Source organism: Erpetoichthys calabaricus, chromosome 9 (assembly GCF_900747795.2).
Source record: "Erpetoichthys calabaricus chromosome 9, fErpCal1.3, whole genome shotgun sequence".
Taxonomy (NCBI): Eukaryota; Metazoa; Chordata; class Cladistia; order Polypteriformes; family Polypteridae; genus Erpetoichthys; species Erpetoichthys calabaricus.
In genome coordinates, this window is record NC_041402.2 from 110,058,091 (window position 1) to 110,085,742 (window position 27,652).

The following is a 27,652-nucleotide window of genomic DNA, read 5'->3' on the forward strand; positions in this document are numbered from 1 at the left end:
TTCTAATACTTAGGGAAATTAGGCACTCATTTAAAATATTAAAAACTGATTCCAGCATAATTGTAATCTACAGACCATTAGGGTCATATTCATTGTTCATGACTGAACTTGGCAGCTTTTTTCTGATTCAGGTATAACTATGGTCATATATTGTTGACAGGGGATTTTAATGTACACACTGACATGGAAATTGACACTTTTAACAAATGTTTTACTTGTTTGTTAAATTCAGTAGGATATTGTCTCATTGTAAATGGCACATCTCATGATCATACTAACACGTTAGATCTAATAATAACTTGGAGAGCATAAATTCAAAATTTAAAATATTACTTAATTAAATGAAGTTACTTCTGATCACTACTTAATTATGTCTGATTTAGTTATGTCCTTACCTCTCTGGAGAGAGGTCTCTCTCTGAATTACCTTTCCAAAATTTCTTCCATTTTTTTTCCCTACAAATAATATACTGTGAGGTATATTACCTATACTAGTACATTTTTCAAAAAATGATAAGGATTTTTACTTTTAACAGCATTTAATTACAGTTTACAACCTTTATACTTACAGTATTTATAACCAAACAAACCAAGGATGAAATGAAAAAAGCACTGAAAACACAAAAGCGTAACACAAGAGATGCTTTCCCAGCGAGAGACAACTTAGGCGTACAACAGATGATGTTTATGCTCTCTGCGTAAGCTCCATCTGTTGCTGCATTTTTTCACTGAGCATACAGTTCGAACTTAGAAGCATTGTTTGAACTCCTGATCAAATTTCTCTTTAATTTAGCATTTGAACTCTGGAACGTTCAAACTCAGAATCATTCAAAGATGCGGCACCCACTTATTCATAAAATATTAGCATTTCATCTACCTGACCCGGAGCAATAACACATCTACATTAAGGTAGATAGATAGGCTAGATCTTTAAATAATAATAAGAACAATAATAGTAATAATAATTTCACTTGCATGCTTGCAAAACAAAAGTGCTACCTCTGTTTTGATTAGTAACGGAAGGCAAAGAAAAACACCCTAATAGCACTGAAGAAAATTTGTAAATAACCAACACCGACCAAGTTAATATAATATTTAAGCATTGCAAGTAGCACATGGATGCAAATGGTGATAACACAAGCAACCTTTTTGCATACCTCTAGAGCAGGGGTGCCCACACTTTTTCGGCTTGCGAGCTACTTTTAACATGACCAGGTTGAAATGATCTACCTACATTAAGAATGCTATATATGAGTATACTTTATACATAAAATATATGTTGTCGTACCTTGCATAACTGAATAACCCTTATGGCACAATAACAATTCAATACATTTATGGTCACAACAGTATTTGGATTTAATAATCTTCATGTGGGAAAAGGCTGACTCGCATAAATAAGTAGAGCCGAATAATGCAGTCAAGGAGGCAGCACATTTCCTCATGTTTGGGTACTTTTCCTCTCTGAGTAAGTTCCAAAACTGTCCATGAGCCCCATACTTCAGCTGAATGTCATCCTGTAGTGTCAAAATCTCATCCTCCACTGTAGAGGAGTTTTACGTGAAACAGTGTTGCAATTTTTGATGCGGGTGAATCACCCTCAACATCTTCCCTAAATGGATAGCACTTAAATGTAACGATTGGCTCAAGTAAAGCTGAGTCTTGAAACCATCTGTCAAAGTCTGACAGACAATTTTCAATCTGCTCTGTGTAGCGTATGCTGTCAAGTTGCACACATGTCTTCCATTGCGTCTCCAGCTTTGACGCGACGTTTTGGATGTTCCCCAAATGAAGGCGCTGCAGCTTTGAAGACAGATGTTTGAAAGCATTAACTGAACTAATGATATTGACCATGGTTTTGTCTTTTACTTGCAGCTGTAAATTAAGCTCATTCAACATGTTGGTCATATCGGAAAAACAATGCCAAGACTAGCAGCCATTGATCGTTATTAAGTTGCTTGTATTCTGCATGTTTAAAGATAAGGAGAAACTAATTTTTCTCCGGCCAGGGGTCTCGAAATCTAAGCAGAAATTTCTCCCTTGCCATCTGCCTCAACGAAGGCCTCTTTTATCATCTCTCCATCTTGGAAGGACTTCTTATGCTTAATGATCGAGTGACTCATCCGGAACAATGCTTTGGTGTATCTGCCTTTGCTTTTGAATTCAGCCGAGTGAAAAATGACAGCTGTCTGATTAACTGCGATTTTAGCTCCCTCTCCTTTCTTTTTCTCAGATCGCTTTTCAGAAGTTTCGTAGTTTTTATGAACAGTTCGAAAGTGCCTTTCCACATTTTCCTTCTTTGGAATAGCAATGATAGATTGACAGATCAGACAAACGCACTTCGATTGTGACATTGTGAGAAAAAAAAATCCTCTTCCAATTCCACATCTAGCCCATACCTTCGCACCCCCTAAAACAATTTTTTTTTTTTTAATCCATTCTTTAGTTGATATAAATTGGAAGGCTAAATAGATCACTTAGATAGCCGGAGTTTTGTAGTAGCTAGCTCGTTTGATCGTGTGTGCAGGATGACCAGTGTGTTAGAAAAAAAGAGGTCTCTGACTGGCCGCCCTGTTTGTCAATCAAGTGGCAAATGCCATTGGGAGCATATATGATAGACTAACATTAAAAAAAAATTTTTTTTGAATGCAAGCGATCTACCTGCACTACCTTTCAAATCTACTGGTTGATCGCGATCGACGTATTGGGCACCCCTGCTTTAGAGCAACTACACTTCTATATACAGCGAGTGCCTGAAAAGATGAGCCACAGCTTCTTTGGATATGTAGCATGACACAAAAGTGAAATGAACTTTAGGTCAGGTTACAATAACTAAGTCATTTGTGAGAGGATGCCTGTATGACAAAAAAACAAACCCGAAAATGAAATTATGGATGGTACAACTGAGCACATTGCTAAGGAAATGCGTCCTAGTCATATGATATAAAAAGAAATTTTAAAACGCTAGACCTCAGATATATAATGCCTAGTTACACTTACTTTACTAAAGTAGCACTCCTACTAAAATATGAAGAATGCTGGTGAAAAGTCCACTCAAATACTAAATCAACTAGTTATTTTGAAAGTAGAATGAATCTGTTGTCAGTCCATGCATCTGAACCATATACTGTATAAGCAATATATTAGTAAGAACTATAAACTGATAAACACATACTGTAACTGTGCAATTTATTATTCTATGTTTTGTAGGTACAGTGATCCCTCGCTATATCGCGCTTCGCCTTTCGCGGCTTCACTCCATCGCGGATTTTATATGTAAGCATATTTAAATATATATCGCAGATTTTTTGCTGGTTCGCGGATTTCTGCGGACAATGGGTCTTTTAATTTCTGGTACATGCTTCCTCAGTTGGTTTGCCCAGTTGATTTCATACAAGGGACGCTATTGGCAGATGGCTGAGAAGCTACCCAACTTACTTTTCTCTGTCTCTCTTGCGCTGACGTTCTCTGATCCTGACGTAGGGGGATTGAGCAGGGGGGCTGTTCGCACACCTAGACGATAAGACGCTCGTCTAAAAATGCTGAAAGATTATCTTCACGTTGCTATCTTTTGTGCAGCTGCTTCCTGAAACGACATGCTGCACGGTGCTTCGCATACTTAAAAGCTCGAAGGGCACGTATTGATTTTTGACTGAAAAACAAACTCTGTCTCTCTCTCTCTCTCTCTCTCTCCTTGCTCCTGATGGAGGGGGTGTGAGCTGCCGCCTTCAACGGCTTTGTGCCGCGGTGCTTCGCATACTTAAAAGCCAAACAGCCCTATTGATTTGTTTGCTAGAGATTGTTTTCTCTATCTATGTGACATTCTGTGCTCCTGACACGCACTCCTTTGAAGAGGAAGATATGTTTGCATTCTTTTAATTGTGAGATGGAACTGTCATCTCTTTCTTGTCATGGAGCACAGTTTAAACTTTTGAAAAAGAGACAAATGTTTGTTTGCAGTGTTTGAATAACGTTCCTGTCTCTCTACAACCTCCTGTGTTTCTGCGCAAATCTGTGACCCAAGCATGACAATATAAAAATACAGTAATCCCTCGCTATATCGCGCTTTGCCTTTCGCGGCTTCACTCCATCGCGGATTTTATATGTAAGCATATTTAAATATATATTGCAGATTTTTTGCTGGTTCGCGGATTTCTGCGGACAATGGGTCTTTTAATTTCTGGTACATGCTTCCTCAGTTGGTTTGCCCAGTTGATTTCATACAAGGGACGCTATTGGCAGATGGCTGAGAAGCTACCCGGCTTACTTTTCTGTCTCTCTTGCGCTGACTTTCTCTGATTCTGACGTAGGGGGATTGAGCAGGGGGGCTGTTCGCACACCTAGACGATAAGGACGCTCGTCTAAAAATGGTGAAAGATTATCTTCACGTTGCTATCTTTTGTGCAGCTGCTTCCTGAAACGACATGCTGCACGGTGCATACTTAAAAGCTCGAAGGGCACGTATTGATTTTTGATTGAAAAACAAACTCTGTCTCTTTCTCTCTCTCCCTGCTCCTGACGGAGGGGGTGTGAGCTGCCGCCTTCAACAGCTTTGTGCCGCGGTGCTTCGCATACTTAAAAGCAAACAGCCCTATTGATTTGTTTGCTTTCCTCTGTCTTTCTGACAGACTCTGCTCCTGACGCGCACTCCTTTGAAGAGGAAAATATGTTTGCATTCTTTTAATTGTGAGACGGAACTGTCATCTCTGTCTTGTCATGGAGCACAGTTTAAACTTTTGAAAAAGAGACAAATGTTTGTTTGCAGTGTTTGAATAACGTTCCTGTCTCTCTACAACCGCCTGTGTTTCTGCGCAAATCTGTGACCAAAGCATGACAATATAAAAATAACCATATAAACATATGGTTTCTACTTCGCGGATTTTCTTATTTCGCGGGTGGCTCTGGAACGCAACCCCCGCGATGGAGGAGGGATTACTGTAACCATATAAACATATGGTTTCTACTTCGCAGATTTTCTTATTTCGCAGGTGGCTCTGGAACGCAACCCCCGCGATGGAGGAGGGATTACTGTAATATTAAATATTAAAAATCTGTTTAAAAATGTATAGTGTTCAGGAAAGAGTATTTATAATTAGTCACACGTGCATATGTGGATCATCTTCTGGACTTGTCTAAAACAGGTAATACCATATGGACCGAGAAGGGGTACTCATGCTAACCTTCTCCTCTTCATTTCCCTCCACAGTGGCAAGAAGACATCTGGCGAGGGAAACTGACTCTGCCCTTCTGGTCTTCCAACTTTAAAGCCTACTGCTGCCAGAGAGCGGCAGTCAGTTTTGGCTTAACGTTCCAAATACCTTAGAGAATTTTTCCCAGAACAGATTGGCTAAATTTTGTTTACAATTATTTGTAACCGAGGCACACAAAGCAGCCCTATTTATTTAAATTTTGGGACTGTAATTAAATGGGTATGATCAGCTTGATGCCTCAATACTTCTGGAAATTAGAGTTTCTTATTTTGACCCATAAATTTGTAGCTAGTAGTCCACAAAAGGAGAAATGAATCACGTATCTTATGAGTTTGTTATTCTTAGGTTTCGACAGCCTACCAAATGATAAGACATATGGGAATCAAATGCAATATATAGCAAATGAGGGTGTGGGGATGGGGGAGGGGGTGTGTGTGTGTGGGGGGGGGGGACAATAAGGTGAGATTTGAAGGGTGTTGGTCTTTTTTTTAGTATTAGCCCTGAACTCACACTGCTCCAGTGTGGTGCTGAGGTGTCACACGCTGCACTCGGGTCATAATTCAGGTGGTTCATTGTGTGAAGGGTGCAGTGATGCGCTATCAGCATGCTCCATCCAACCTGAATTTTACTTTCACCGTGTCCCAGTTAAACGCATGTCTGTTTGAACTTGTATGTGCGTATATTAGAGATGGTGGGTCCTTCTTTCTGAAAGCATTGCATTGTTCTTGTATACGTGTTGCAAGTGTTTTAGATATTTTTCCCCACATATACAGTCGTGAATGAACTACATGATATACCATATACTGTGTTTCATGTGTCTGATGCACATTTCTTGCTTTTGGCATTAATAACAAAAAGAGCTGTTTGTAGAGTGTTTGCACGCTTATGCACTATTTTGATGCCTGATTTGGAGAGGATGCACTCTGTACTTTCTGATACACCCCTGTGATAGAGAAGGGTGTGAGAAGCAGGACATGAGATCAGGTTTGAGCATTGATTGATAAATGTCTTGAGGTAGCCATTTGATGTGAACAGATGGAAAAGATAATGTCTTTCATTCTTTTTAGTATTCTTTGTATTACAATGGGCGTGAAACCCTGCGGTGGGCTGGCGCCCTGCCTGGGGTTTGTTTCCTGCCTTGCGCCCTGTGTTGGCTGGGATTGGCTCCAGCAGACCCCCGTAAACCTGTAGTTAGGATATAGTGGGTTGGATAATGGATGGATGGATGGGCGCGAAACCTTCTGAACAGAGTCTTAATAAAACTCTATTTATGCCATGAGGGGTGATCGCTAAAAAAGTGTAATACTTTGTCTGTATAACATTCCTTGTGATAAACACTTGAAATTAAGGTGGCGTCATTACCTCTGTCTATGCATACGTCCAGGAAATTAATGCGTCAGTTCATTGCTTTTTCCATGGTGAACTGAATTGCTGGGAATAATACCGAGTTGATGTGGTTGTGGAATTCATTCAGCTGGTTGCTTTTTAATATGACGAATGTGTCGACGTAGCAAATCCAAACTTTTGGTTGGGGTAATTAATTTGTCTTATGATATTTTTAATAGTTGTGAAGATTGGATTTTTTATCTTGAAGTAATTATGCACATTTAGCAAAGTTCACTATATAATGTAAAGCGTAAGAAGAAGGGAGCAGTGAGCACGAAGAACAGCTGAAGAAAGTAAGGAAGCGAGTGAGGAGGCACATGAGCACGGGATGTCATTAATGTATATAGGCAGGGAGCCAACCATGTGGTAGGTGCGTGGACAGCGGCCGTGCAGAAAAAGTTAGGGGGACTGGGGGCGGCCCTTGTGCATCTCTGCCGTGAAATAAATCATCTGTTAACGGAAATAAGGAATGAAACCGCCAAAAGGAGAGGTCAGTTCCGAAAGTTCCTTACGGCATAATGGTGAGAACCGCCAAAAAGAAGACATTATTTTCGAAAGTTTGTTACGGGGCACGGCGAGAAATGAAACATACTTAACATCTGTAAGTATAAAGGATGAGTTTGGGAAATTTGGGCTTCCTACGTATATTGGAAGTCGCAGAAATAGTGAGGAGGGGTTTCCCCAATCTATATATACAGTTTAGGAGGTACACCCATTTCCCCCGTTTGGGTGTTGCAATAGGACATGAAACATACCTAACTTTTGCAAATACACTGCAAGGAATCAGCACGCGAAATTTCAGCTTCCCACCTATATGGAAAATGGGAGAATTAGTGATGAGTCAGTGAGGGCTTTGCCTTATCTATATATATATAAAATCCCTATGTGCGTCCAGGTGTCCGTGTGTAGGTGTCTTCTGATGAAATGCGCATGCGCAGGGCACGGTACGATGCGCGATATTACTATCAGAGAAAGTTAGAGGCGTTTTACGGAAATACAAACCAGTATTACTGCAAGAGGAAATTAAAGGTATATTACCGACGCGCACACCTGTATTACCGCCAGAGAAAATTAAAGGTATATTACGGACATAAAAGACAGTATCCTTCAATAAGGGCGCGCACAAAAAGGCGAGCCTCAATTGGTCGCAGCGAATAAAGGCACGCGTAAATAAAGATCTGCACCTTTGTTGCTCTTCACATTGTAGCGGTCAGGAGCCGCTAAGATTCACACCGCCAACGAAGACGGTGATTTATTTATTTTAAAAGCAGAGATCCCAGGAACGTCCCCAGCCTTGGATCGACCCACACACTCTCACCACAGAGACAAATAAACACACTGGGAATGACAAACAATTATAAATATAATGACATGAATTGAGAAATGAAAACAGTAATACCACCCCTGACCCCTTCGGCGATATTACACATACACAAAACAAACACAAACACCACACAGCCAAGTCCATATATAAGAAACAGGTTGAAAGATGAATAGTGACCAAGTTATGTCCAGCGAATCTGTAAGTTGCAATGGAGAAGGGAAAATACAGTCCTACCGGTATTTACTGATGAGGTTGATGGTTGATTCGGGAGCGCTCCACTGTTCCGAAAAATCCAATAATCCAATACAGCTCTCAGTGAACAAGTAGACAGACAATCCAGTCCCCAACAAACGAATACAGTCCAAGACAAAAATGATCACAGTTCAAATAACAGCAGGAGAGACGACAAATAATAGCAACAATACAAACTAAAAACAAACTTTTTTCCTCTTTGCCCTCTGCCCTCCTTTTATCTGCCTGTGGCTACCTTTGACCCCAGCAGCCCCAGCAGGGACTGCTGGGAGATGCAGTTTTTAAGTAGCACTGCTACAACATATTCCAGAGCCATTTGAACTAAATTATCTACGAACACCTTTATTCGCCGCGCTCAATTGAGGTCGCCCTTTTCCAGCTCGCCTTTTTGTGCGCGCCCTTATTGAATAGATCCGTACAATACAGTATTACTGTCACAGAAAATTAAAGACACACAATACACGGCGGCAGCCCACGAAGAACGGTCAGCTCAGCAAGTAAACATCAACAAAAGAAAGGCTGAAAGAAAGAAAAATACGACCAACAAAAAGAATGAGGTCAAACTCCCTTGCCATTTAATATAGACTGTTCCTACTAATGTCTATGCACTACTGTTCTAGCGCCCGTTATTGTAACGGGCTAAATGACTAGTATATATATATATATTATATACTGTATATACAGTGCATCCGGAAAGTATTCACAGCACATCACTTTTTCCACATTTTGTTATGTTAGCCTTATTCCAAAATGGATTAAATTCATTTTTTTCCTCAGAATTCTACACACAACACCCCATAATGACAGTGTGAAAAAAGTTTACTTCAGGTTTTTGCAAATTTATTAAAAATAAAAAAACTGAGAAATCACATGTACATAAGTATTCACAGCCTTTGTTCAATACTTTGTCGATGCACCTTTGGCAGCAATTACAGCCTCAAGTCTTTTTGAATATGATGCCACAAGCTTGGCACACCTATCCTTGGCCAGTTTCGCCTATTCCTCTTTGCAGCACCTCTCAAGCTCCATCAGGTTGGATGGGAAGCGTCGGTGCACAGCCATTTTAAGATCTCTCCAGAGATGTTCAATTGGATTCAAGTCTGGGCTCTGGCTGGGCCACTCAAGGACATTCACAGTGTTGTCCTGAAGCCACTCCTTTGATATCTTGGCTGTGTGCTTAGGGTCGTTGTCCTGCTGAAAGATGAACCGTCGCCCCAGTCTGAGGTCAAGAGCGCTCTGGAGCAGGTTTTCATCCAGGATGTCTCTGTACATTGCTGCAGTCATCTTTCCCTTTATTCTGACTAGTCTCCCAGTCCCTGCCGCTGAACAACATCCCACAGCATGATGCTGCCACCACCATGCTTCACTGTAGGGATGGTATTGGCCTGGTGATGAGCGGTGCCTGGTTTCCACCAAACGTGACGCCTGGCATTCACACCAAACAATTCAATCTTTGTCTCATCAGACCAGAGAATTTTCTTTCTCATGGTCTGAGAGTCCTTCAGGTGCCTTTTGGCAAACTCCAGGCAGGATGCCATGTGTCTTTTACTAAGGAGTGGCTTCCGTCTGGCCACTCTCCCATACAGGCCTAATTGGTGGATTGCTGCAGAGATGGTTGTCCTTCTGGAAGGTTCTCCTCTCTCCACAGAGGACCTCTGGAGCTCTGACAGAGTGACCATCGGGTTCTTGGTCACCTCCCTGACTAAGGCCCTTCTCCTCCGATCGCTCAGTTTAGATGGCCGGCCAGCTCTAGGAAGAGTCCTGGTGGTTTCAAACTTCTACCACTTATGGATGATGGAGGCCACTGTGGCTCATTGGGACCTTCAAAGCAGCAGAAATTTTTCTGCAACCTTCCCCCGATTTGTGCCTCGAGACAATCCTGTCTCGGAGGTCTACAGACAATTCCTTTGACTTCATGCTTGGTTTGTGCTCTGACATGAACTGTCAACTGTGGGACCTTATATAGACAGGTGTGTGCCTTTCCAAATCATGTCCAATCAACTGAATTTACCACAGGTGGACTCCAATTAAGCTGCAGAAACATCTCAAGGATAATCAGGGGAAACAGGATGCACCAGAGCTCAATTTCGAGCTTCACAGCAAAGGCATGTGTACATGTATACATAAGTACATGTGCTTTCTCAATTTTTTTATTTTTAATAAATTTGCAAAAATCTCAAGTAAACTTTTTTCACGTTGTCATTATGGGGTGTTGTGTGTAGAATTGTGAATTGTGAGGAAAAAAATGAATTTAATCCATTTTGGAATAAGGCTGTTAACATAACAAAATGTTGAAAAAGTGATGCGCTGTGAATACTTTCTGGATGCACTGTATATACAGTATATATATATATATATATATATATATATATATATATATATATATATATATATATATTACACACACACACACACAGATGTAACCGCTGGTTAGTTGCCCATAAAGGTGCCGACTGTCGCTCATGTGCAGTGTACTTCATTGCACTGCAAGCTGCATGCTCTTACACTCTTAACTAAAAGCTGTCTCTCTGTTAAACAGTAAACCTATGGCAAAAAAACACAACTGCTCTTAAACAGTATTTCAATGAGAAACAAATACACTCTAGCCTATTCCCTTTGTTGGATCTGCTGCAGGCTTGCAAGGTTACCGCGCAACACGTTTCTTGCATGAGGTTTACAACATTTATCAGACCAAGCTCCGGCCCACCTAACGGCTCACTCTCCTGTCCTCTCCCTCAGACCGTGTAGCTGCTTCCAAAATGTTGAACCCGCTTGATGAGGAGGACTTTGTGTTTTTTTGACCCGGAGAGGAGAGCTGGACCGCCACATTTGGCAGCTGCAACCTGTGTGCTTTTCTGCTGTTGACAGACCCCTTTTTAATAAGTTCTTGTGTTTGTACCTGCCAGTTCAGCAATAAAGATTTTGTACTTTGAATGCCTTATCCATTTTCCAGTCTCCTGTGTAACTTTGTGACCCAAGCTTATATAAAGTGACCTGTAAGGCATGCTGCAGCCTCCCAAACGTCAGACACCACTACATAAACACAGACCTGGGTTCAAATAAATGATTTATTATCAATAATAAATTCACAATAACTCTTCAAAACACACAATTCCTCTTTTATTCATCTCATCCTCTGATCCACACCTCCAAATTGTACCGGGGACTATTTCCCTGCAGCACCCCCTTGTGGCACCCAAGGGACAAGACACGGATGCTCAATCAGATTCCAGTTCCCAGCGTGCCTTGCTGGTGTCCGCACTGGTAGCATCACCTAGGGAGACAGCCATCTATTGTGTCGGAGAAGTCTGTAGCCTTGCCAGCTTGTCTACCCAGTTCTTCCATCCTACTGGCCAAGCACCAAAATGTTCAGAAATTGGTCTTGCCAGCAGCCATGCAACTGAGGAAGAGCCACAAAGCTCTCTGTAGATGGCTGATACAGACAGTGAGTGCGATCCTCTACAATGGTGGAAAATGAATAAAACCAATTTAGTTTGAATTAAGGATGTACGATATATCAGAAACTGTATTGTTATCGGCCGATGTTCATTAAAAATGACGACTTCGAAATCGGTCAAATGTGTACATTTAAATCAATACTGCCAACCGATATAATTTGGGCTTATAAACATTGTCAGTTCACTAAATAATTAAATGTTGGTTTCATTGTTCGTTGAGGCAGACATTAAGCTGCAGAAAAACATGCATGTAAGCACAGCCCCATGCGCTCACAAAATTCTTTTAATATCACAAACTTAATTACCCATCTGAAGAACCACCATAACGAATTATACACAGAATTTTTAGCCACTAAATCTACCAAAACGAAAGTTAAGTAAGACGCTAGCAGTAGCCTCATAAAGCAGACCCTTCAGAACGTGAAGACGTTTCCTCAAGACAGCACCAGAGCTAAAGGCATAACTACTAACCAACCTTTTTCCCTAGATGAAGACGAGGGATTTCGCCAGCTACTACATCATTCACTCATCCTCGGTACATTCTTCCAAGCCAGGGATACTTTGCAGATGTCTCACTGCCTGCATTATATGATGTGATTGCTACATATACAGTGGTGTGAAAAACTATTTGCCCCCTTCCTGATTTCTTATTCTTTTGCATGTTTGTCACACAAAATGTTTCTGATCATCAAACACATTTAACCATTAGTCAAATATAACACAAGTAAACACAAAATGCAGTTTTTAAATGATGGTGTTTATTATTTAGGTTGAAAAAAAATCCAAACCTACATGGCCCTGTGTGAAAAAGTAATTGCCCCCTGAACCTAATAACTGGTTGGGCCACCCTTAGCAGCAATAACTGCAATCAAGCGTTTGCGATAACTTGCAATGAGTCTTTTACAGCGCTCTGGAGGAATTTTGGCCCACTCATCTTTGCAAAATTGTTGTAATTCAGCTTTATTTGAGGGTTTTCTAGCATGAACCGCCTTTTTAAGGTCATGCCATAGCATCTCAATTGGATTCAGGTCAGGACTTTGACTAGGCCACTCCAAAGTCTTCAGTTTGTTTTTCTTCAGCCATTCAGAGGTGGATTTGCTGGTGTGTTTTGGGTCATTGTCCTGTTGCAGCACCCAAGATTGCTTCAGCTTGAGTTGACGAACAGATGGCCGGACATTCTCCTTCAGGATTTTTTGGTAGACAGTAGAATTCATGGTTCCATCTATCACAGCAAGCCTTCCAGGTCCTGAAGCAGCAAAACAACCCCAGACCATCACACTGCCACCACCATATTTTACTGTTGGTATGATGTTCTTTTTCTGAAATGCTGTGTTCCTTTTACGCCAGATGTAACGGGACATTTGCCTTCCAAAAAGTTCAACTTTTGTCTCATCAGTCCACAAGGTATTTTCCCAAAAGTCTTGGCAATCATTGAGATGTTTCTTAGCAAAATTGAGACGAGCCCTAATGTTCTTTTTGCTTAACAGTGGTTTGCGTCTTGGAAATCTGCCATGCAGGCCGTTTTTGCCCAGTCTCTTTCTTATGGTGGAGTCGTGAACACTGACCTTAATCAAGGCAAGTGAGGCCTGCAGTTCTTTAGACGTTGTCCTGGGGTCTTTTGTGACCTCTCGGATGAGTCGTCTCTGCGCTCTTGGGGTAATTTTGGTCGGCCGGCCACTCCTGGGAAGGTTCACCACTGTTCCATGTTTTTGCCATTTGTGGATAATGGCTCTCACTGTGGTTCGCTGGAGTCCCAAAGCTTTAGAAATGGCTTTATAACCTTTACCAGACTGATAGATCTCAATTACTTCTGTTCTCATTTGTTCCTGAATTTCTTTGGATCTTGGCATGATGTCTAGCTTTTGAGGTGCTTTTGGTCTACTTCTCTGTGTCAGGCAGCTCCTATTTAAGTGATTTCTTGATTGAAACAGGTGTGGCAGTAATCAGGCCTGGGGGTGGCTACGGAAATTGAACTCAGGTGTGATACACCACAGTTAGGTTATTTTTTAACAAGGGGGCAATTACTTTTTCACACAGGGCCATGTAGGTTTGGATTTTTTTTCTCCCTAAATAATAAACACCATCATTTAAAAACTGCATTTTGTGTTTACTTGTGTTATATTTGACTAATGGTTAAATGTGTTTGATGATCAGAAACATTTTGTGTGACAAACATGCAAAAGAATAAGAAATCAGGAAGGGGGCAAATAGTTTTTCACACCACTGTATCCATGAGCTTTTAAGAAACAATGTTACCAGCATTAGCTTCACTACAGACATGTGGAGCTCAGAAGTCAGCCCCATGAGTATGTTGAGTCTAATGGCACACTGGATTGACGAAAATGTTGAGGTAAAAAGAGTTCTCATTCTGCAACTTTCATTGCATAAGCTTTCGATCCCATGTTAACAAAGTGGAACATTTCAAAAAGTAATGTGCACATTGTGCTTCGTGACAACGCTTGCAATATGGCAAATGCTATGGAAGAAAGTGGCATTAAAAGTTTAAGCGGCAAGGCTCACACTTTGTAGCTTGCTGTAAATGAATGCTTATTGAGCCACCAAAGCATCTCCGACTGTTTTGCCATTGGGAGGTGAATAGTTAAGTACATGGCCGAGAGAAACACAGACAGACCTTGGTACCCCAGCAAGAATGTTTCAGCAGGACGTGCCAACATAAGCGCGCATTAATTTATAATTGCAGATGTGATTCTGTCTGTCGAAGCACTTAAAAGTCTGCCTAGCAAGTGTGACAAGTCAGATTCTGGAGTTCAGATGGCGAAAATCACACTTTTTGAGATTGTCACAAAACGTTTCACTGGTGCATTCTCCGAGCAACTATACCATCAATCTATTTCACTGGCGCATTCTCTGAGCAACTATACTATCAATCTACTGTCTTTGATCCATGGCACAAAGATCAATTTTGTGACTGAGATATCAAAAAACAAGCGTAAGAAGCACTTGAGAAACAACTGGTCGAGAAGTCAGCTGTATTAATATTACTTCTTAAAACTAACGCAATTGTGTCACAGACTAGTATATCTGCAAACTACTGTAGTACTATGAAATAAGAGATTGCAAACCAGAAAAACTCACATGATACAGTATATGCACATACGTATACAAAACTGGCACCACTAGTCCAAATAAGGCACCCGTTTCCCAGAGCTTACATTAGGAACTTACAAGGCTCAGAAGGTAAAAGCACATACACAGAGGCTAAACTGGCAGTGCTACTGTGAAACATTTCAAAGGCACATTTTTGGGAACACTATACTGTATATAAAACAACCGACAAACTAATACGGCTTACCTGCTAAGTGTACTTACAACGCAGCCTAACTGGCAGCACAATTCTATTTAAAAGAAATTGAGACCCAAGCTTTAGAGATTTTACATTGGCCAATATTAATGTTCAATAAGTGCATACACAAAGACCAAAATGGCATTGCTATTTCAAATAAAGTAATTAAAACATTCGCATTAGTGACAACATACCTTACCCAGATAGCAAATTTGAGAATCTGCAGTACAAAGCATACATATTCATCAGTGCAATGATAACTATGCACATACAGTAACACTGATCAGGAAGGTTTTTCTCAACTATATGTCATTCAAAATAAAACAACTTGTCTTTATTGTCACAGTCCTCCAAACCCAATGAGGTGTGTACATTGAAATCCAATCCAGAGAGAGCTGAAGATCACAGCCTGATGAAGCAAACAGGACAACATCATCTGCAAAAGGCAGTGACCCAAACCTGAGTCCACCAAACCAGACCCCCTCAACGCCCTGGCTGCGCCTAGAAATTCTATCCATAAAAGTTATGAACAGAATCGGTGAATTATGAACATTGAAATCACTATACTAAATACTTTTCACAAGAGCATGAAGAGCCTCCTGTGCATAAATCTGCCATTTCATCCTCAAAAACAAAGGCTTTATCTCAAAAGAATATTATGATTCTAAGCTTTATATTAGTGTTTTAGTTGTGTCTGTACGATAACACAGTTACTTATAGTAATACAAGACAAAGTTAAGCCTATCCTGCAAAGCTTGCTACCCTAGCAGGTGTCATGCATGGGCGTCGGAGGACTCCTCTAAGGGCCAGGGAAAGGTATAACCCGCTGAGATGAGAGGTGGGACTACTGCTTACTTTGTCCTGTTGTTCTTTTTCCCTGAGCTATTCCCTGATCAGGAATAGCTCATTGGCACAGTTTTACGTTATTTTTAATTTTTGTTTGTTTCGTCTCGTGACAATTAAAAGTCATGATCCGGTTAGTATCCCATCATTTTGACTGTTTCCTGTCTGTCCTTCCACTGCCTGACCACACAGGTTAACTGTCGCTGAACCATTTCACTATATATATATGGGAGTTAACGAATGACAAAGAAGTAAACTGTGTTTCTTCCCCATGTACACAAAGACACTGCATTAACATTACACATTCCGATTGACCAGTCACGTACTCCCGATATAAGACTGCACTAAAAACAGAGTGAGACTCTGGCAAAAGGTCTAGTGACACAAATACTTGTAAATCTATACCAATGTGTTCAAGTAGAGGCCTATTCATTAGTGACATTACGGAGATATAAAACACAATTAAGCAAAATATAAATTTCATTTCAGAAGCTGTAACAGTGAATTTAACAACTATGCTGACTAAGGTGCTATATAAAAATGGTTTATTTGTAATCTTACTCTTGTAATACGGCGCTATATAGCGCCCGACCCAGCACAGACTTATGCAGAGGCACGTGTAAAATAAATAGTCTTTTTAATTTTCTTCAGCTGGAGGGCACGTCTTCCCCGTAATCCCTCCAGCCACAACACAGTCCCACAAGCACTAATACACCACAAAACAACTCTTTTCTCTCCACCTTGGCACCACCACTCCTCCCAGGCAACTTCGTCCTCTTCCTCCCGATTCTGGCTCCTGAGTGGTGGATGCTGGCCCTTTTTATAGCCCACCCAGAAGTGCTCCAGGTGCTTGATCACCAGTGGCTAATTACACTTCCGGGTGGGGCTGCAGAGATGTCCAGGTGGGTTCCTGGCTCCATGCAGCACCCCCTGGCAGCCACCCCAGCTCCCCACAGGGTTGTGGAGAACTCCATCTCCCAGGAAACCCTGCGGGAAACTGAGGCACCATCGTCAGCCACCAAGCATCCCGGGGGAGGTAGTGAGATGTCCATAGCTGCTCCCCCGGAACAAATACAGAAGGGGCGTCCCGACCGGGCATGGGACCCGGCCGCCTGTCACACTCTTTATACCTTTCTCAGTGGTTTTTGAGAGTGTTTCACATGAAACATACACAAGAAGAACTAATTTGGAAAATGCTCTCAGTGAAAGGTACTTGGCAAAATAAAATATTGCTATTTCTCTTTTGACTTTCTTATGTACCTTTCCATATAAAGCCATAAGACAAAACTTTTGTTCACTGCTTGTAGATAGATAGATAGATAGATAGATAGATAGATAGATAGATAGATAGATAGATAGATAGATAGATAGATAGATAGATAGATAGATAGATAGATAGATAGATAGATACTTTATTAATCCCAAGGGAAAGTCACATACTCCAGCAGCACCTTACTGATACAAAAAACAGTATTAAATTAATGACTGATAACAATGCAGGTAAAAACAGACAGTAACCTTGTTAATGTTAATGTCCGGGTGGAATTGAAGAGTTGCATAGTTTGGGGGAGGAACGATCTTCTCAGTCTGTCAGTGGAGCAGGACAGTGACAGCAGTCTATCGCTGAAGCTGCTCTTCTGTCTGGAGATGACACTGTTTAGTGGATGCAGTGGATTTTCCGTAATTGATAGGAGCCTGCTGAGAGCCCGTCGCTCTGCCACATATGTCAAACTGTCCAGCTCCATGCCAACAATAGAGCCTGCCTTCTTCACCAGTTTGTGCAGGCGTGAGGCGTCTTTCTTCTCAATGCTGCCTCCCCAGCACACCACCGCGTAGAAGAGGGCGCTCGCCACAACCGTCTGATAGAACATCTGCAGCATCTTATTGCAGATGTTGAAGGACGCCAGCCTTCTAAGGAAGTATAACTGGCTCTGTCCTCTCTTACAAAGAGCATCAGTATTGGCAGTCCAGTCTAATTTATCATCCAGCTGCACTCCCAGGTATTGATAGGTCTGCACCATCTGCACAAAGTCACCTCTGATGATCACAGGGTCCATGAGTAAACATGACTAAACATTGGGGTAGCATTCTGTGTTCAAGGCACATGCCTAGTTATTGCTCATATGGAATATGCACATTCATCCTCTCTCAGTGTAGTTTCTTCTCACAACTGGAAAGACATGCTGGATTGACTAACAACTCCAAACCAATTCTAGTGTGCATGTGTGGGCCCTGTGACAGACTGGAATGTTGTCCAGCGCTACTTCCTGCGCTGCAATTATTACTGCCAGGATAGACTACAGCCTCTCATGACCCTTAATTGGATTTAAGTGTTTGGGAAGATAAATGATATTCAGTGTGTATTTAATACGCTTTGCATCATATAAATCACCTGCTTATAGAAATATTATTCTTTGGTATACAATATACAGTACAATATATATATTTGTTTTTGTTACAGTGCTCGTTATTCCTTTTTGTTATGTAATGCTTGCCTTTATTTTCATTCCTGTGCTATATAAATCCATGAGGAATCATTTTTTTGGCTAGGCCAGGAAGGCAGAGAAAGTTCTTTGTTTTACAAAGTCGTTGTTGTTGGAAGCATGTGCTGATTACAGCACGTTGCCGCACTCATCACACAGTACACCACTCAGACTGAGATCCAAGTGCAGCCGTGCAAAGGGTGACACCTCAGCACAACACTGGTTTCTTACAGTGGCTGGAGTACCAATCCTGCCACCAACCCCCGAGTTTTCCCTGCAAAAGACTATCTAGAAAAGAAGGGGTAAAACTCCTACTTCGGCACTGATTGGCTTATGGCATCAAAACATTAAAATCCTAAAGTGCTGCCACACACCTTAACTTGTTAAGAACTCACCACTGTTGGACCCTGGACATTATAAGAGCACCACAGCTCCTGATCTGCTTAACCCTGGGACTTTTGGATTGCAGCTTTCCATAACCTTCCACATTGAAAACTTCTGCAAACTCCTACAATGTCTGGAGAATATAATATCCAAAGTACTAAGCGCATCTCTGCTGTTGCTTTAATTTTTATTAACTTTTATCTTGGCTCTCCCAAAACACTTCCAGTGGATGTTATGCTTAAAGATTCTATAACATAAGCAAAGTATAAAATTATTAATTGTGCCATGATTGATTTATTTTCCTTTTGAAGTTATTTAGTCACAGTGGTTGCTTTGAGAGAGCCATTCCCCCATTGTGATCTCCAGCATCAAACGAAGTTACCTGCTGGACACATCTTGACTCTTTTAACAGCTGCATCACCAGGCCCGGCCTTAGGCATAGGTGAAGTAGGCGACCGCCTAGGGCCCCGGATCGACGGCGGCCAGGCCCCTGGCCCGCCCCTCCCCTCGCATGTTTAAATCAAGTGGGCCAGCGGTTTGTGTCCGCGTGGGCGGCTGTCTATAAAAGCGGAGCGGTTTGAGTCAAGATCTCTATGGGTCGAACGTTCACAGGGTTTGCAGGGTGATGACCTCGTAACGTTACAAGAAAACGTCTCCTTGGTCTAATTTTCACGCATTTCGCAGAGCTTCCAGGGGGGCTCTGCCCCCATTAGGGGGCCCCTGGACCCCCCTTTTGCCTAGGGCCCCATAATACCTAAGGCCGGGCCTGGCATCACTATTAAATAATCATGACATTCTCAAACACACATAATGCAATTTAGACTTGGAGGGGATGGAGTCATTAACTCTACTTATCTAAGTAGTAACAGGGCACCAATCCACTGCACACCCCAATCACACAATTTGGAATCGCCATTTAAAATTTGACAGGTTGTTGTGAATGTAGGAGGAAACCCCCCACAAACCATGATCATATATGTATTCATTTTGAATCAAAAACTCTGGTTTTGAGTGGTAAACTGTGCTAACTACAGGGCAACCAGTCTGCTCTCACTGTTATATCTGTAAGGTAAAATAATGAAAGTTGGCAACATTACTCTTGGGGTGCTCGTTAACAGTGTCATCTCTGAAACACAAATCAGGTCCACCAGTAATATTTCTGATTCACTTTGTCATAGTTATTATTATGGAAGGCACGATATAAAACGATTGCAATATTCAAAGATAATAATTGTAATACACACTTTGTCTGGGCAAAAGTTTCATATAATGTTACACAGCATAATACCTAGTTAAATTTGCTGTAAACTTCTAATTTTTATAGAATTCTTTTTTCTTGTATCTAATTTTATACATTTTGAGAATATATACATTTAAAATATCAACTCTCTTTGGTGGCTGACAGTAAAACATCAGGAGTATGTAGAAAACTGTTACACTGTCCGAGACGGATGAGACTGCTTAAACAACTGGCTCACAATTGAAAAGTTGTTTTTTTTAACATCAGTACCTATGCATATTAAAATATATTTCAGACTCCGAAAAACAAACAACAGTGTCGAGTGTTTAAATAAATTTCACTTGCCAAATGCTTATAAAATGGTCGTAAATAAAACAGATGTAGAAAATGCCTGCAACATTAACTACTGCCAGTTTGTTTGAAAAAGCCAAACTTCCACATCAGTGTTCTTTTACAGAGCACGTCTGGTCTCAAATTAAAGTAATCAACGAATGGATAAAAGCTCTTACTAAATGATCCAAATATTATTTATAGTTATCCGCTGAGAAGAGAAACCAAGAATGTAAAGAAACTGGGCACGTTGCCTGCGACTGTGCCTAAAATTGTAACGAACGGCTGTCACCTTGTAGTGCATGATTTCCTTCTTGTCATGAGCAGTACTTGGGACGTCTTGTATGCAGCAAACGAAAAAGGCTGTGTCGTACCGCCCCTTCCTCCTTAAGTCTGGCGGAGTGAGCCAGTTACTCCACTCGTACAGGGCCCAGATGTTCGGCATGCATTGTAGCTCCCGGCACATTTCCGTAAACTGCTTAGGCTCTTGTAGAATACGCGCCCGCCAACTGATCAGCTCATCCTGCTGTACCGCACCAGGCAACTCCCCGGTTTTCTGGCCTGTCCTTCCTTGTGGCAATGCAAGCAGAATACCCGACTCTTCGAATGTTTCACGAATTGCACAGATTCGAAAGGCCACCTCCCCAGGCACAAGGGAGCCTAGCTCGATCCTATCTGTGGCAAACAGGGGGGAGCGTGTCTTCGGATCTTGCTGAACTACCCCAAGTCCGAATCCAGGAAGAGAAGAAAATGGCTTGAAGATGTCGACCCAGTCGGAAGAGAAATCCGCATCGTCAATGAGCCCACCCGGAAAGACATAGGCATTAGGCATGAAGCTGCTTGTAGCACTGCGTTTAAGCAGCAGAACCTCATAATCAAAATTCGGGTTAATGGCTGATCGCGGCGCAACAGATACGCAACTTGCTCGAGCAGCCAGTATCAGCGTGGCCGCCTCTTTCCAATATTTCAGGGATACGTTCATTTTATTATTAAACGGCACCACAGAAGCACCTACTTCTTTGTTATCGTAGACGCTTCGATGCATTTGACACTCACCTCTCTAGTGACACCTCCTGGCCATTTTGATTAACGTTACACAAACATTGATCCAATTCAATGACGTCTGTTAAACCTTATTGCTTTTAACTTTTTTCGCTGCTACAGACTGGCAACGAACAGAAGGGTTCATCAGCGGCTTCTAGTGTCAGATGTCTTTTTATATATATATATATTATACCAGTAAACCCCCGATTCTCTAAAGAATCGCAAATCCAAGAATGGCAATTACTTTCTGTTCCCTCTAATCTTTGTAGGAATGAAAAATCATGGAGGGTGGGAGCGTCCTGGAAAAGTTTTCATTTAATTAAATAAATATATTTGTACTAAAGCTGTTTCTTTTTGGAGCCGTGACTCCTTTGGTTCTGGTGTTTCAGAAGCGCGTTGTAGGCGCCTTCGTTCATTGTTTTTATCTATGCAGTCTCATTTTTGTTTTTCTGTGGGTATGTTGTTAGTTAGAAGTCGTTTGCTGTTAGGAATCATAATTGAACTTACTTTTAACACTGAATTACCTTAATGTGATTCAAATAAGCCACACAGACAGCTGCCATACTGAGTGGTGGCACAGTGGATTAGAGCACACTGACTGGTGGCACTGTGTAGTGGAGTAGCTGACTGCTGACACTGTCTCAAGTTTAAATACATAGACATATACAGATAGACGGCGCATTCACTGTGTTTCCCAGTCGACACGATACGTCAGCGCGTCAGCGTTATTGCGAGTGGCAAAAGTGCCATTTAAACTAATACAGGTAGACTTGGAAACCGGGTTTTTGGCGAATCGTTTAAATGCAATTATTTATATCTATTTATACACTAATAATGGCAATTATTAAATAATAATAATTATAATTATTATTATTAAATAATTCCTCACCTATAAGTAACATTTCGGGGACTGCCTTCTTCTATCTTCGAAACATTTCCAGACTTTGTCCTGTTCTTACGCAACACAGTACTGAAGTATTGGTTAATGCCCGAGTCACCTCACGTATAGATTACTGTAATGCTATTCTATCTGGCATGCCACAAAAACTCATCCATCGCTTACAAGTTCTTCAAAATTCTGCTGCCAGGATAATAACCTGCTGTTCTAAATCCACTGAACATATTACACCTATTCTCTCTCAACTTCACTGGCTCCTTGTTAACTGCAGAATACAATACTAAATACCGCTCTTAACATTTAAAGCTCTCCACAACCTCACTGATCTCCTACAGACTCAAACTCCGTCTCGCTCACTCAGATCCTGTAATTTGAGAGTATTCAGTCTGGCAATATGGTGCAGCCTTAGTTTGTGGAAGACAGACACAACTAAAGACATGAGCATAAAATGATGGTTGTCAATTTCAAACTGTGTTTCCTCAATGTGCTCCTTGAGAAAAAACATCATCAAGTTTGAGAAATGTTAACAGCAAACAACAATCTGCATAGTTAGTGACTAAATACGTTTAGCCAAAACGTTGTTTGGAGGCTCACTTGAGCACATAAATGCATAGCTTTGCTAGCTTAGCCTGGCTTAGCTAAAGTAAAGATTATAAAACGGATTTTCTAATGGCCAAATATAACCAAAACAATTGTTCAGCCTTACCTATGAAATGAAATCCCCTGGGGTCTGATTTGGAGCGTACAGCGGTTTGTACAATCCCAAGCAGCACATTATTCATTACTTCACTCCACAGCAATGCCACTCACAATATGGCGGCAACGTTGACGTACGATTCTGCTGGTCATGAGGCGTCGTTATTCTATGTCTATGTTTAAATATGTCACCATGGCAACTTGTTGGCATGCACGCTTTACCTCAAGTTTAGTTTACAGGTTGTGTTGTGTTGTTTGGGCGCCACTTACTGACTTTGGGATGCTGCTGGATTTGACTCTGGAGCACTGAGGCGCTTTGCGGGTGCGCATGCGCTTTTGGCACGGGTTGCGTCTGGCATCCGTGCATATACAGTATACAACCTTCGTAAACATTACTAAACGAAGGTTGTATATGCGGTGGTGCACGTATTCGGGTGGCGGTTGTATTGTGACCTGATGTTTAATTTACAGGTTGTGTTGTGTTGTTTGGGCGCCACCTACTGAGTCTGGGAAGCCGCTTGGTTTGACGCTGGGGCGCTGAGGCGCAGTGCGCTTCGGTGCGTTTGGCGTCTGGCATCCGTGCATATATACAACCTTCGTTTAGTAATATATATTTATATACAGTTCATCTGGAAAGTATTCACAGCGCATCACTTTTTCCACATTTTGTTATGTTACAGCCTTATTCCAAAATGGATTAAATTCATTTTTTTCCTCAGAATTCTACACACAACACCCCATAATGACAACATGAAAAAAGTTTACTTGAGATTTTTGCAAATTTATTAAAAATAAAAAAATTGAGAAAGCACATGTACATAAGTATTCACAGCCTTTGCCATGAAGCTGAAAATTGAGCTCAGGTGTATCCTGTTTCCCCTGATCATCCTTGAGATGTTTCTGCAGCTTAATTGGAGTCCACCTGTGGTAAATTCAGTTGATTGGACATGATTTGGAAAGGCACATACCTGTCTATATAAGGTCCCACAGCTGACAGTTCATGTCAGAGCACAAACCAAGCATGAAGTCAAAGGAATTGTCTGTAGACCTCCGAGACAGGATTGTCTCAAGGCACAAATCTGGGGAAGGTTACAGAAAAATTTCTGCTGCTTTGAAGGTCCCAATGAGCACAGTGGCCTCCATCATCCGTAAGTGGAAGAAGTTCGAAACCACCAGGACTCGTCCTAGAGCTGGCCGGCCATCTAAACTGAGCAATCGGGGGAGAAGGGCCTTAGTCAGGGAGGTGACCAAGAACCCGATGGTCACTCTGTCAGAGCTCCAGAGGTCCTTTGTGGAGAGAGGAGAACCTTCCAGAAGGACAACCATCTCTGCAGCAATCCACCAATCAGGCCTGTATGGTAGAGTGGCCAGACGGAAGCCACTCCTTAGTAAAAGGCACATGGCAGCCCGACCTGGAGTTTGCCAAAAGGCACCTGAAGGACTCTCAGAGACATCCTGGATGAAAACCTGCTCCAGAGCGCTCTTGACCTCAGACTGGGGTGACGGTTCATCTTTCAGCAGGACAACGACCCTAAGCACCCAGCCAAGATATCAAAGGAGTGGCTTCAGGACAGCTCTGTAAATGTCCTTGAGTGGCCCAGCCAGAGCCCAGACTTGAATCCGATTGAACATCTCTGGAGAGATCTTGAAATGGCTGTGCACTGACGCTTCCCATCCAACCTGATGGAACTTGAGTAGTGCTGCAAAGAGGAATGGGCAAAACTGGCTAAGGATAGGTGTGCCAAGCTTGTGGCATCATATTCAAAAAGACTTGAGGCTGTAATTGCTGCCAAAGGTGCATCAACAAAGTATTGAGCAAAGGCTGTGAATACTTATGTACATGTGATTTCTCAGTTTTTTTATTTTTAATAAATTTGCAAAAACCTTAAGTAAACTTTTTTCACGTTGTCATTATGGGGTGTTGTGTGTAGAATTCTGAGGAAAAAAAAATTTAATCCATTTTGGAATAAGGCTGTAACATAACAAAATGTGGAAAAAGTGATGCGCCGTGAATACTTTCCGGATGCACTGTATATATATATATATATATATATATATATATATAAAACTAACGGCGACAGACAGAATGTACTATACGATAGCAAGAGTTAAACAAAATAAGACGCCTTATTCTTGGATCCCCAGCTCTTTCAATGAATATTTACTTCAGCACTGTATCATTATTATCGCTCATGTTATTAGTATTATAATTAACCCTCATCTTTTCTTGAGATCGCATTTAATAGCCACACTTTTGGGTTTCACGACCCTAATGTTGTAGTTGAAAAAAATATATAAATTGAAAATGAGCCTTTATTATTTATCCTTAAATGTTTTCTTTGTTCTGACTTAATTAAAACGGAGTAGACGGAAAATAAAGGTTTATCCCTGTACTTTGCCATGATATAGGTAAGCACATTTGAGAAAGAAAATGTGAAATCCTTAAATCACAGATGTTATTATTCGATCAAGTATTGAGATATTTCACTTATTAATACTTTACAATATTTTGTGGAGTACAAAAGTAACGAGTTTGCTACGAAGAAAAGACGCTGTTACAGTTGATTGTGGCTCAACTAACTAAGATGGTTGCTTCTCAAACTCTGAGCCTGAGTTCAATCCGAATTAAAGGCTCATCAAAATTAATAATAATGAAAAAAACGATCAGGAGTGAAGTCTTTATAACCAATTTGAACTAAATAATTTTGAGAGATACTGTGGAAGGATCGCATAAGAGATCTGTTCGGGAACCATCACCACTTAGAATCGCCATCAAAATGCGATGATTAATTGCGGAAGGCAGCTCACGTACTTACATTAATCCATGTTCTATTCATTACCATTTGACGTCCATGAAGCCCGCCATTGAATAAGGTGATGAATACCCACTGTGGTAGATCAGGTTGAAGTTGCTCCGCTGCACCAAACATTCAAAGGTGTCAATCCGGAGCAAATCAGAGTGGCTGAGAGACACAGCGCAGATCAGTCACTGGCACACTGACACACAGACACACACGGGGCACTCCAAGGTGAGCAGTGTGTAAGAAGGGGACCTTGTTTTTCGATTTCCTGGATAATCCAGTTATGGATTGTGTCAGGGTTGTCTGCAGGATGTAGCATTTGCTGTCTTGCAAAGGAGTCACCGCTTTGAAGTCTGGCTGGTTGAGTATACAAACAATACCAAGTTGTGATAACAGACCTGCTCCTTCCTTGGAGGATGTGTATATTTACCTGACTTGGAGATTACATGTCTGACACTATTGGTTTCTAATCAACATATCTATACTTATTCATGGTTGGTAACAATACATTTTGTTAACTTGTGTTTTCATTAATTGTTAAACCCAGGAAATTTAGATGTGCCATTGTTTAATCCGATTGTCCAGAATTGATAATGGCAGGGAATGAACGAGATTTAAACTTCTGGGCAGGAGAAGGCAAGAAGGAGGAGCAAGGACAGTCCACAGAGAACGCTGCCAAGACACTCGGACAGAGTACAGGGGCTCGCAGGCAGACAAGGGTATGCGGTTGGCACGACGTGAGGCACAAGGATGGCAACACTTCCAGGGAGGAAGAGACAGCTCCACAAGGAGACGCCAGTTGTGGGTTCAGCGAGAGAGGGAAGCCACATGAAAGGACCAAGCAAAGCTGGCAGACCAGAAATGAGGCGTGCCTAGGTCAAAACAACACAAGGAGCCCAAAGTGGGAAAAAAAAGGAACGACGAAGAGATGTTGACAGGGATTCAATGTTTTGACACAACTTCTGTTGGGAAACGAGTGTCCGGTGAACAGAGTGCATCCGTGGACAGTTGAACAAGCAAGTGTTGGGTTAGCATAGTGCGCAAACTGGACTCTGCACCACTAAAGGTTGTATCCTCCAATTCTTGTTTTTAACGGACTTTTAGAGTGTGGACTGTGTGTTTTCCTTTTAAAAAAAAGGAAATTCGTTCCTGATATGTTTAGATTTTGTTATGTTCGTTTATCTTTTTAATGTACTTTATATTGTCTTGTGTAATAGAACTTACTGTGGCTTTTTTCTGAAATTACTGTTGTGTCTTTCATTGTCTGTTTACTCACCTCCCAATTTAAAGAAACCTGTGTGCTATTTTCAGTAAATGTCAAGAGTTCCCAGTCTCTTAATAAAACTGGGTGGTGTAGTCAGATATTTTAATGGTGACAAAGTTAGATTACCTGTAAGTGTGACCAGACACCTGTTAGAAGTGCATGTAACAAGTGAGCATTGCATGTATCAAGGTCAGCATTAAAGATCCTCTTGAGTGCTGAGGCAACAAAAAGCAGCGGGATAAACACATCTGGACCAGTCTGATGTCCAGTATGTAGCATTCCTCCAGTTACAGAGGTGTACTCCCAGTCACTAACACATTTACCGTGTAGCCCTCCCCCAACACTCAAAGTAAGAACACATTCCACCTGATTAATTTAATATTTAAAAATTTAAACCGCTAAACCCGCCATCAAGAACTACAATAACAGTGGAAATCGTCACTCAAATAATTTGTTTTGTTATAAACATGAAACAAGATGCCCATTGATATATTTTATATATATATATATATATATATATATATATATATATATATATATATATATATATATATATATATATATATATATGCACACACACACATATTTGATATATCTTTACTAGGGGTGTGTGCAACTTGGCCGCCTATGGCAATCCAACCCCACTTGATAGCTCGCCTTGCTCGCTATCAGTCCACAGTGGAATTTGCTGTTAAATAGAAAAAAAAAGAAAAACAGACTCTTTTGGGTAACAACT

General features: G+C 41.3%; 1 protein-coding gene across 1 annotated transcript in view; it reads right to left on the reverse strand.

Annotated features, from left to right (window-relative positions):
- The window catches only part of nudt19 (nudix (nucleoside diphosphate linked moiety X)-type motif 19), a 36,344-nt gene extending 15,082 nt beyond the window's left edge, over positions 1 to 21,262 (reverse strand). Inside the window, exon 1 of the mRNA XM_028810067.2 lies at positions 20,506 to 21,262. Coding sequence (XP_028665900.2) covers positions 20,506 to 21,258 — 753 coding nt within the window. The 5' untranslated portion in view covers positions 21,259 to 21,262. The remainder of the gene's footprint in view (positions 1 to 20,505) is intronic.
- Positions 21,263 to 27,652: the final 6,390 nt, after the last annotated feature.